Here is a 12,442-nt window from a genome sequence, read left to right on the forward strand (position 1 = left end):
ATTTGTAAGTTACACACTGCATTAAGTATGACTTCGTTTTGTAAGCGTCCTTCTAATCTATTCCACTGGGTAGCATCACATTCTAGTAGTACTGAAACACATACTGTACACACAGAGAGAGAACTCAGAGAACCTGCCTTTATCATGCATAGCTCAGTTAAAGCCAAAGGTCAAGTAAAAGAGGGTGTTCTGCCTTCTCCATCCCATCGCTGCCTGCACACCTCCAGCAGATTGCTTATGGCAGCAACAACCCATCCTTTGCTCCACACCACTGGCATTTCCACTCCAAACCATGATTCCTTTGTTTCAAGCCTCTGCACTACCCTTGAAGGCAACTGATACCCTCTGATCTCGGAGCTGTCATACTGCACTGTAGTCAGGAGGAGAAAGAAACACCATTTACAGAAGCTTCCCCCGGCTTTTCCACTCCATCAGATAAAATGGTTCCACAGCCAGCCTTTCAAGATGATGAACAGACGACACATCCTTTCTTCACTCTGAAATATCTTTTTGCAAGGCCAAGGGTAGCAAAAGGTAAGAAGGGGGGGATATGCAGCCAGAGGTCACTTCAAAGAGTTAGGAAATGCCACGTTTTTGAATGACAGAGCAGACACTTTGCCCGTTTTCTGCGCGTGGGCACATGCAAAAATGCAGTAGGCGAGTGGGTTATGCATTTGGCCTGGCATTATCCCGACTGGCTTTAATGGGAATCTTTGGCTCCACGCCTACAGAGGGTCTTTCCAGTTCAAATGCTTTAAATGCCCAGTCAAATTAAGCAATTTGGACCACGCCTCCACCATGGTGCCAGAAGTTGCCTAATCAAGTGAGGGGAGGTATTCTGCCTCGGTTAAGTGCCCACGTAGCCACCATTGCACCCATGGATTAAAGTGAAGAGGAGAAAGAGGATTATGAAGGGATAGGTCAGCAAGCGGAAACATGAAGAACTGCTCTTAATGTATGCATTACCCCATTCCTCTGTGTAAAAACAAGCCCAGGGCAGAGTTCCTTCACCATTTAAAAAATGCAACCTGTGTAATAAACCACTAAGGAAATATATTATTCACAAACTTAAAACACCCAGTAAAATCTAATAATCAAATATGGCTCAAGTGCCAGGTTACCTGGGCAAATGTGGCCTTAGGCTGGCACTGGAAACTAATCAGAGTCTATACCAGCCATGGCTACACATTCAGATGCCTTCAGATGGCAAATGAGACAGAAATTAGGATACTGCTTAATTCTAGAGGGCACTTGATCCTTCACTTTCCTGACAATAACAGATTTATTGTGGCATAAACTGTGGTGAGCTAGAGCCCACTTTATCCGACGCATCCCCAAAGCTTATGCCAACATAAATATTAGTCTTTTAAGATCCCAAAGACGGTTTTTGCAGCAACACACTATCACGGCTACCCCTCTAGAAGTTGCTCCCTGGATATGCAGGCAAAGGCAACAGCAGAGCAAATTGCCTTGTGGTTAAGTGCACATGAAGTCGTGCCCTTGGAAAATCCAAGGCAGAGAAAATATTTCAAAAAGAGCGGTGGAGAAAAGCCATTTTTTCAAGTTAGGAAAGATAGCTAAGAATAAAGTGCAGGTTCAAATCCTGCCTTTGGGATTTGGATTAGGGGAATGTGCAAAAAAGTGATGCACATGAGACCAAAGCAAAGCTGGAGAAAGAAAACCTCCCAGCCTAATTCAAGTGGTCCCCAGACTTCCCTACGAAGAAGGCTGCTTATAAGAGCGGTGGCAGGCTCTCTTGGTCACTGACTGGCAGGAGTTAGTGCCAACGACTCCACTTCTGTCTTCCCAGCAAAAGCAGGATCCGGCACCCACCAGCTTCCACACTGGACACAAAGGGGCTGCACGTTCCCTTTCGCAGTCTGGTGGGAGCTGGCCTAGAGTCCCTCGCTATCCCTTTAATTGTATCTGATATAGATGCAAGGCTTGGGCTGGGGAAAGGGGGGGGCATTAAAACAAAGAAGCTTTTTTAAAAAAAGAGGACCAAGAAAACTACTCCCGCGCTCCACTGCAGATGCCAAAATGATCGCACAAAGGCACATTTCATTACTGAAATTTCATCACGCCAACGTGATTAAACGCCAGGGGGAGCGGGGAGGACAAGGAGGCCTGTAAGCTTTAACTCCACGGATTAACCTTTTCCTGGCCAGGTTGCTGGGAGCACACAGCACATTCCTTGTGGCTTCAGTGCCCTGCTGCTGCTGACAGCTGCTTATCATACCCCTTTAAAGCGGTCATTTCTCAAAACTGCCTCTTAAACCGCTTCCTTGATTAAATCGCCGTTCGCATCTCTGCATTCCATTTTCACATGGGAAGACATTATCGATGGGTTGCCTGAAGCAACACACAACACAGGATGAAGGCTGTTGGTATTTGAGGGCTGGAGTGGGGGGATACAGCCATATCAAATCTGCCTTGTCAGATGTAGCTCAGGATTTCATGGCACCCACGGCAACTGTTGGTCACTGGCAAGGCACATATACCCTACACTGGTCACATGGATGAGGAGTAACAGGAAGCTGATTTAGACCGAAATCAAGGCTACTGATTCATTTAGCTCAATACCATCCCCACTGGCTGGCATTGGCTCTGCAAGGTTTCCAGCAGGAGTATTTTCCATAGCCCTTCCTGCAGATACCTGGGACAGAGCCTGGGATGTTTTGCATGCAAAGTGTCATGGACTGGCTAGATGCAGAAGAGTGGCAGGAACCAAGGAAAGAAGGTTCAGAGCTAGGGGATCGTTGGTGGGATGACGATGAGTGCTCAGAGGGAGAAGACGGGACAGTCTGGGAGGAGGAGGAAGAAGCTGAAGGGGCAACAGGGTTTAGTGAGCAGGAAGAGGCTGGGGCAGAGAGCAGTCCTTATTCAGAGGAGGTAGAGGAGGGGGAATAGGAGACAGAGAGGAGGCTGGCTGCTGAAGAATCCAGGAAGTCTCCCCGTCCTGATGCGACCAGCTCCCCTCGCCACTGGTCTGCCAGAACACACAGAGAAATGAAAAGAGCAGGGTAGAGATTGCATGCAGACACAATTACAATTGCTTGGGGGAAACCCAGGAGAGGAGGGGACTTAGGCAAGACCTACATGGGGGCAAGACCTACTGAGGTGACTAGGCCTGCACTGTTTTGCTTTTTTGAATTGCTGACCTCCACTGGGCTCCAGCTCCTGACACAAAGCACGTGCTCTACTGCTGGGTTTTAAGGCAACATTTCCGTTTTGCAGCTGTCATGCACAAACTGAAACCTGGTCAGGGCACAGGTCATGAAAGTCCTTCACTTACACAGCGTTGGTAGATCAATCTATTGAAATATTGGAGGGGGGCAAGTGAGCCCTGCCCCACAATAAGCAATCACATGACGCAATGCAATGACACCATTCGAATGGCAATGCCCATCAATTTTGGGAGTGGGGCTGGCTCCCTCAAATATTTTATGAGGAGGGGCTGAAGACCCCTCAGCCCCTAGGAGTTGCCTCCTATGAGATCAATTCAGATATGTCTTCCTCCAAGGGCTGATGAATCCAGTTGGTTTCCAAACATTCTGGGGATGTTGTCAGCTGCTCCCACTAATGTTCTGGTTTCTAGCCAAGTTGATTATTGGAATCAAAAGGTATTTTGCCATGATCTCTCATGTTGCTAGCAAGAAGGATTTCTGCTTGGTTTATGGAGTAGTTCTTACCAATGAAATTGCAAGGAAGAAGCAACTTGAGTACAAGTGATGGAAGTTTACACTTAGATCAGGAGCCTTGGTGCTTTCCTAATGTTGTTGGACTCCAATTATTTCTGGCTAATAGTTATGCTGGCTGGGGCTGATGCAAGTTGTATCCGCATCTGGAGGGGACATTGGCTACCACAGATCTAGATTATTAGAATTCAGCAGACAGAGTGTAACAGTGCTTCTTGACCTCAGTGACTTTCACCATTATAGATCAGAGGTAGGAAACCTGTGGCTCTTTAGATGCTGTTGGGCTACAACTACCATCTGCCCAGACAGCATGGCCAATAACCAGGGATGGTGGGAGTAACATCTTGAGTCCTACAGATTCTTCACTCCTGATTCATGCAGCCTGGAAGTGCTCCTTGACTGTGTATGGCTGATTAATTCTCAGGTGGAGAAAGTGTCCAGTAATGTTTTCCATCTCCTTTTGTTGGCAAACCAACTAAGACATTCTTTTAGCCCGGAATTTTGCTATTGTCTCTGCGATGGCAAGGTCTGGTTTAAACTGTTGCAACGTGCTGCCCTGGACTGTTTGGAAAGGTAATACAGAATGCGCTTTCCACCTACTGGCAGCTTTGTCTAGGACAGATCATATTATTCTGATGCTGATCTGTCTGCCCACTTCTTTTTCGGCCCCATTTCAAGGTGCTGCTGTTGACCTTTAAAACCACTTTACATGCTTAGGGAGTGCCTGCTGCCTCATGTACTTCCATTCACATTGAGATCAGCAAATTAAGCTCTGCTCTGTAACTTGTCATGTATTTATTTTGATTTATTACATTTATATACCACCTTTCCTTTGATGATCACAGAGCGGCTTACATTTGGAGGAGTCTGTAAGAGCATAGTATAGTTAGGGGTGGTTCTTTCCCCCACCCCAAATTATTAACATTTCACTTCTGGAATTCTTTGCCTAGGGCAGTGTTTCCCAACCTTGGGCCTCCAGATGTTTTTGGCCTACAACTCCCATCATCCCTAGCTAGCAAGACCAGTGGTCAGGGATGATGGGAATTGTAGTTCAAAAACAGCTGGAGGCACAAGGTTGGGAAACACTGGCCTAGGGAACTGCAGTTGTCCACCCACTTTGTAGCTTTGTCATCCACTTAAGATGTTTTGTTTCTGACACTTTTACAGGTTACCACCAACTGCTTTTTAAAACTGGTAATGCAGCAATTTAAATGTGCTGCTGTTTTTAAATGATGGTTGTTACTTTAAAATCTGCTTTCAGTACCTAAAATCTGGAATTAGTGCTATATGCAGATCTTTAGATCATCTAAGATACACAGCAAAAACAATGAAGAGACACAATTAATTTGTCAGTGTTTAAGATGCCAAAAGACACTGTTATTTTTACCAGAACAGACTAACACAGAAACCCATCTGGATGCATCCAAATAGCTGCTCTTTTCTACTTTGTTTTTTCAAAAGTGAATATTTCCATTTGTTACCTGCAGAGTGCCTCAAATAGATCCCTGCCTCAATAGTGGTTGATTCACTAAAATTTAAGAACCTCACTTTCTTACAATAGGAAGACCAGATGTACTTACATTAAGGCTATGATGGGATCTGTGGGAAAGAGGTTCACTGATACATACCGTAAATCATAATTTATACCTAAAGATGTAAAATAGAGCCTCACTAGGTTGGGATTCATAGAGGCAACTGTGCTTTCTGCTGCAGAACTGCCACTGTAAGGGGATCCTGTTGATTGATAAGAAGCTGGGGCAGAAGAAGGGAACAATGGGAGATTTGATGAGAGTTGCTCTGTGATACTCCTGAGAAGCCCACAGAGCCAGCCCTGATCAGAAGGGAAATTGGGGGTTTCCAAGGCAACTTGTTCCCAGGCACAAAGGCATGTCTGTCTGCTGGCAGACAAGAGAAAGGTCTCCTCTACTACAGGCCCCTGGAAAAGGGTGTGGGTCGGGCAGGGGGGAGGGTGTCTCTCAATTGCCTTAGAGGGCACCTGGCAGCCTGGCAGCTGCACAATCACTTTAAAAAACACTTAAATATACAACATGGCAGTCAGAAACAAGTACATGAGAGCCTGTTCTTGTGGCCCTCAACTAGTTTGCTGATGTAGTATTTCAAAGCTCAAACCTAGCAATAGGCCAAGTAGCCTGGATGCTCCAGGAAAACAGAAAGGAAAAAAGGATACTATGGCCTCTTCACAGAATTAAGTTGTGAGAAGGAAGAGTAAGCAACAAAACATTTATAGTGGGGTTTTAGTATTTATTTACACAAAAATAAAAACATCTGCAGTCAAAGTGAAGTCAGAGCACAGGAGGATAGCCGATCAGTCTGTGATAATTAGCTCATCCACACCCCAATCTTCATAGCTTCCATCTGGCAGATACCGGCGGATTATTATGGGAATCTTCCGGGCTCTGCAGGGAGGAAAGAAAAATATATAGAAGAAGGCACTTTGGCCACATCATGGAGTTTCGCATCCAAGGGCACTTTGGTGGGTTAAGATCACACAAAATGTTTACAAAAACGCCTGACGTTAAGTGATGAGTTCCCCCACAGCTCAGCAGGAAATGGTCTAATTTAGTAATACTGAATCCAAACCAATGGATCATCCCCGCCCCCGCCCTCAACCCCCACGGAGGTGGAGAAACAATTGAATAAAGATTCTGCTGGGATGACACAAATATCCATCACATGTTGACCTATCTATAACACATCTGTCTAGCAGAGTCTAAAGAGCTCACACACCTCATCAACCAATGAAACGGTCCCACCTTTGAGTGGAATACAACAGCCGTGAACAAGCATTTGGAAAAGTGAACATTTCAGGACTGAAAGGAAAGAAACTCAAATCCAGATTAATCTAAGTACGACTTTTTAGGTCAACAATGTAATTAGCCAGCTTGGAATTTGTCCAGGACATCAGGCTTATAATCTTGCAGCACATGAACAGTAAAAAAAACCCACATGAAAATCTTTTAAAATCACAAGAATTCATTACATAGCCGTGTCCAGAATGGCGTAACTGGTAACAGGCCCCTCATCATGACTCCTTCCACACAGCTCAAACATGCAGTAAAACAAGCTTACAACAAAACAAGCTTACATACTTTTAATGTTTGGACTATTCAAACTTGTTTCCATGAAGTTACACAGACACAGATGTACAGATGCTAAATTATATGGAAAACAAGAGCCAAATCTCTAGACTCTTACGGGGAAAGCCAAGCTATAAATGAAATATATAAAAGTCTAGCACAGATGCGAGGAAAGGTTGATTGATTTGTCATACTTGTTCTCATCACTTCTGTAATGTGTGAAGCTGAGTTATGAATCTCACTTGCATTATAGCAGAAGCGCAAGTTGCTGGCACTTCTTTCGCAGCTCCTACATAATTTATGAAGTGGCACTATGGCTTTCAAGCTAATGAAGGTTCTATTGCACTTTTAATAAAATGAATTTTCCATTTAAACTCCATATTAATACCAGCCTTGTCTGTAATCTACGTGTGAATGAAATGACAGCAAATATTAAGAGATGGGATGAAGCCCTCTTCTTCACATTGCTTTATATCAACTTTCCTCTTTCAGGCCTGAGCATTCTACAACAAATCATGCACACGTGGTTAAAATCTCCAACTTACTTGAGTTCTTTCATTGCAATCAGTAACGGGTCTGTCTCTCCTTCTAGCTCTACCATCACTGGGGCACACATGCTGGGAGGAAGGGAAACAATTCCAAAATCATTACAGCAATAGGGATATACTGTGTGGCAGTAGCAGCTCTATTCTCAGTTCAGAGGGGGCAATTCCATCTTGCATCATATTTTTTATTTAACCTGTGTTTTTATCCTTCTACTGTTAGCTTTTTGACCTAGTTTCATGATTTCTGCTTGCTGCTATTTTAACTGAGGTCACTTAATACCACTTGCTTTATTTGTTTGAGATGTTTTGATTGTGTTTTTTAAATTTTCTATTGTAGTTTTTAAATTGAAAGCCACCTTAGGGGCCCTTTTGCGGGCAAAAAGACAGAATAGAAATATCTGAAATAAATAAAGCAAACAGAGTATAACTGTCAGACACGCACATTATTCTGACAGGCGCCAGCAAACATGTCTCAGCTGGCTTATCAAAGCAACTGCGCTATGTGGGACTCCTATTAACTTCAGGGAGAAAAGCAGTCCAGGGATCTTTTGTATCTACAAACTACATTTATTTTTGCCCTTTCAATGTTGTGGAAAGATACTGTTAGGCTCGGCTCAGGAGTACTGTATTGCATTACACTGATTCCATGTGCTTCCCTGAAGCCCTAAATAGAAGATATTGCCAAACACTAGACATCACTCCACATTCAGTGACCAGTTTTTCACTTCCAGATTTTACAGAATGCCAAGCAGGGAAAATCTCCGTCTTCTGCAAGACATCAGGTATCTCAAGTAACAACAAACACAGGTGGAGCAAGGTACTTTCAGTACTTCACCCTAAAGCTTCCCTTTCTCTTTGCCCAGTAGACTGGAGTAGATGTAGTAATTTTGGTGCCTAGATAGATATCCCACCTCCTGCCCTTCATACCTTCCCTTGTGTGAACAGTGAAGTTATTATATGCTAATATAAGTAACATCAATGTATTAGAAAAAAATGTTTTACCAGGAAAATTTAGAGACTTGGACCATACATCATTTATTCAGAGCATACAAAATGTCTAGACCAGGCACCCCCAAACTCAGCCCTCCAGATGTTTTGGGACTACAACTCCCATTATCCCTAGCTAACAGGACCAGTCGTCAGGGATGATGGGAATTGTAGTCCCAAACATATGGAGGGCCGAGTTTGGGGATGCCTGGTCTAGACAATACACCTTAAATTCAAAATTCGAAGTTTTTATTTTAACATTTATGGATGCAAATTAGCTTTCTAAAAATTCTGGTTTGCACATGAATAAGATTGCCTGGAAATACTGGTCTTTTCATGAAATAACCTGCATATTATTATCACCAAAACATGCACTAAGTCAATGTTGCATTCACATCTAATATTACACCTGGATGAAAAATTGAAGAAACATTCTCAGCAAAATAACTATACATGCTATACTGATCTAGCTCCTAGAGGTTTCTGCAGGCCTAGATTCTGTATTCATGGCATATTAAGTTATGCAGCAACAGGTATTAGAGATACAGCATGGGAACCAATTTAAGAAGAAGAAAACACTTTTCTCCTTGACCAAGATTACTTATCAATGTAAAGAAGATTGTGCATCATATACATTCACTGAAAAATGAAATGTATTTACTAACTACAAGAATATAAAATCTGCAGAAAAAAATGAAATATTATGTACCATTTTGCTATATAATTAGTATGTAAGCTGATAAGCTTGTTTTTCCCTTTCATTTCCACTCCTACTTTAAGTATAAACATTTTTTAATTGAGTTGATGCTTAAATTATTTTAAGTTTTAACCTTTTCAGGTTTTTTGTTGTTTATAATGCATTTATTGTTTGCATGTTTGTGGACCGATAATAAAGGTAAAGGGACCCCTGACCATTAGGTCCAGTCGTGGCCGACTCTGGGGTTGCAGCGCTCATCTCGCTTTATTGGCTGAGGGTGCCGGCATACAGCTTCCGGGTCGTGTGGCCAGCATGACTAAGCCACTTCTGACGAACCAGAGCAGTGCACTGAAACGCCGTTTACCTTCCCGCTGGAGCGGTACCTATTTACCTACTTGCACTTTGATGTGCTTTCAAACTGCTAGGTTGGCAGGAGCAGGGACCAAACAACAGAAGCTCACCCCGTCACGGGGATTCAAACCGCTGACCTTCTGATCAGCAAGTCCTAAGCTCTGTGGTTTAACCCAAAGAGCCACCCGCGTCCCATGGACCAATAATAAAAAATACCAAAAAATTATCTCTTAGATAATTTAAAGCACATCTCCATAACAGCACTCTAGAAAAATGAGATACCTACATTTTATGACAATATAAGGGACTGGAATTATATTAAAACCTAGAACCAGAGTAAAAGTAAAAGGTGCAATTTCACATGCTCATATGAAAAGCTTTCAATGGGTGAGATTAGGTGGCAGATTATATGCAACCTGTTCTTTGTCACCCCTTATGCAGAGCTTACTTCTTTTGGCGATCCACTGCATGCATAGTTGCCACACGTGGCCCCTCAAGACCAAGGTTTTGTGTGGGTGTATTCTGCAACATGTCACTGACACAATAACAGTGTGTTACTGGCCCATCCACACATCATTCCACTTCATTAGTTTGTTCTGAAATGCTTCCCAAATGTTATTTTATTATTGCTCTCTGGAGGGGCACTGTTGCACAATGGGGCAACAGAAGGGGGCAGAAAATTATAGAAAAAGCCTAAAACCTTCTGGGATTTGGCTAAAGCTTTATAGCACAGGGATATTGTCCTTGGTTGGAACGCCAAATCTTCTGAGGGGAGAGGATTGAGATAAGAACTAGGTGTAGTTCTAAACAGTAGTAACTTTAAACACATGAAATAAGTTCTACCAATCTTCATTGACTAATATCCATATTCCTGGACCAAAACCATACTTACGCTATCTGGAGGGCACGTGTACCAAGAACTCTGGCACGCTCATATTTGGTCATATAAGGAGTGGTGATTCGCTTCTGGTTTGCCTGCTGGCGTTCTCCAGAGGGGAGGATTTCTACATTTTCCTGACCCTCCTGTAATACAAATATAAGGAATTATAACCATATTCACAGAGTTATATGTGTATTAGTTGTTTGAGCCATTCAAATCTACAGAGAAGATTTCAATAAAATATATTAAAATAAAGGACTGAAAGAGAAAAACCATTAGAGAGAAGTATTTATTTGATTAACACATAAGGCTACTAAGTTTTACAATTTCAAAAAAAAAAGAAAGGCTATGAGATATGTTCACCTTAATAGATTAGAACTTGTTCCCTAACCTTTTTCTATTGTTCTCATCACATGAGTTTTGGAGGAGTTGATGACGTTAGGCATAGGAACCATGCAGGTACAGGTTACAGACACAGATACAAGAACTGCAGGTAAATGTTGGGATGTTTACATACGCTATAGGACATCTTATACTGAAGTCACTTACCTCCTCAGCATTTTCCAGATCATCCAGTCCTTCATCTTCCTCCACATCATCAAAATCATCTCCATCAAAACTGGAGGAAGAAATGTATCAAAGGCTTATATAAAATTTCAGAGCTCAAATCTTACTACATCCCTGTCTTCAAATACTATCTTGCTTGTTTTCATAATAGCCACTAAATACTCAAATAACTTTTTGTGGAATTGGCTAGTTACTGTATCTTGCTTAAACTTTACTAACAGCAAGATTCCCTTTGCAAAATCATCAACAAAATATGTTCAACTCATCTCCTTTGCCAAGGCTTCCAAGATTGGAGAACTGAAACCTGCCATCACAGCTCTCGTACATCTTCCAAGAATCTCCAAATCCTAGCATGAATCTTTTGCATATTGCAGAAGACTTGGGGAAAGGTTGGTGGCAACATGCAGTAGTGGCTAGTCAAAGTTTGTGGGCCACTAGTCCTGCTTCAAGGCCTAATGTGACTCACTGGATTCCTTCCAACTTTTCTAAGACATTTTGGACCAGTTCAAAATACTCTACATAATGTGAGGTGAGAAACTTATGAGCATGGCTGCCATGACATGAGATACATAGCATGTACCTCCATGTAAACAATGCACCTTATTCTCACAATCCTTTCGATTGCATTGAGTGGAAGGCTTGGAAGAAATGTGCTAACAGTCATATTAATTTCTGAGAGTTTGAACTGACTGCTTGGCTTATGTTTCAGCTTGGCAATTAGTTTAAAGAGTGACCACAGACAAATCACAGCCTTTCAGTTTTTTTCACCTGAATACAGTATAAGAAAAAGGGAAAGAAAAGGACCCAACCACCACCTACCAAAATCTGGATTCAAGCACAAAACTGCTCTCCTCTTCATGGAGGGTGGGGGGAGCAGCTGCCCCCCAGATCAAGTAAAACAATAGAAATATGTAACTAATTGACCAATCACATCACTTCTGCCCTCTCCCCTAACAAAAGTCCTCCCCCCCCCAAAAAAAAATCCCATGATCCCCTCCTGTAGTTCTACAAACTGGTATTCAAAGAGATTACTGCTGCCAACTGTGGCAGCAGGGCATAGCCATTGTGGCCAATAGTCACTGGCACTATTTGGTCAATCCTCTTCTAAAATCCTTGAACTTTTGTGGCCATCACCACCACAAAACTGTTGGTCAGCCATGAAGCTCACTGGTTGAGTTTTGGCCAGTCCTTATCTCTCCACCTAACCTACTTCACAGGGTTGTTGTGTGGATAGAATGTGGATAGGAATAACCAGGTAGGATGCCCTGAGTTCCTTGCAAGGAGGACGTAATAAGAATAATGTCAATAATGGCGTTTAATATTTGGGAATCCGGCGGCAAAGCACAAAATAAGCGCCCTGCGTAAATACCAGCGCTGCTGCTGCCTACAGAAACCCCAGGGACCCACCCCTTTCCCCTCACGAGGGTCCCTTACTTATCCTCGTTGTCAGACATGCTGTGGCTTTTCCGGGTTCGGCGCGACCTCTCGCGATACCAGAGGCTCCGACGAGAAGCTAGGCGCCCAGCACGAGGGAGCCAAGAAACGCCAAACGGCACCCGGGTCGCCGCGCGCAAGCCTCGCAAACGTTCTACCGGCAACGAGTTTTCTAGACGCAAGTC

The 12,442-nt window shown here is 43.1% G+C and overlaps 1 protein-coding gene across 1 annotated transcript; it reads right to left on the reverse strand.

Moving 5' to 3' along the window:
* Positions 1-5,939: 5,939 nt before the first annotated feature.
* On the reverse strand, positions 5,940-12,422 carry POLR2F (RNA polymerase II, I and III subunit F). The gene is made up of 5 exons (XM_081928476.1): positions 12,258-12,422; positions 10,806-10,875; positions 10,269-10,399; positions 7,342-7,413; positions 5,940-6,115 (listed from the first exon to the last, which is right to left on the reverse strand). The coding sequence occupies exons 1-5, from the start codon at positions 12,275-12,277 to the stop codon at positions 6,025-6,027; spliced, it is 384 nt and encodes a 127-aa protein (XP_081784602.1). The 5' UTR covers positions 12,278-12,422; the 3' UTR covers positions 5,940-6,024.
* Between the last annotated feature and the right edge of the window lie 20 nt (positions 12,423-12,442).

This window comes from Podarcis melisellensis, assembly GCF_964234715.1.
Source record: "Podarcis melisellensis genome assembly, chromosome: 10".
Classification (NCBI taxonomy): Eukaryota; Metazoa; Chordata; class Lepidosauria; order Squamata; family Lacertidae; genus Podarcis; species Podarcis melisellensis.

Coding starts and splice junctions, on each gene's coding strand:
- POLR2F (XM_081928476.1), bottom strand. CDS start 12,277: ATGTCTGACAACGAGGATAA. Junction 10,876..12,257: donor ATGTCTGACAACGAGGATAA/GTAAGGGACCCT, acceptor TTCTTCCTCCAG/TTTTGATGGAGATGATTTTG. Junction 7,414..10,268: donor ACACGTGCCCTCCAGATAGC/GTAAGTATGGTT, acceptor CCTTCCTCCCAG/CATGTGTGCCCCAGTGATGG.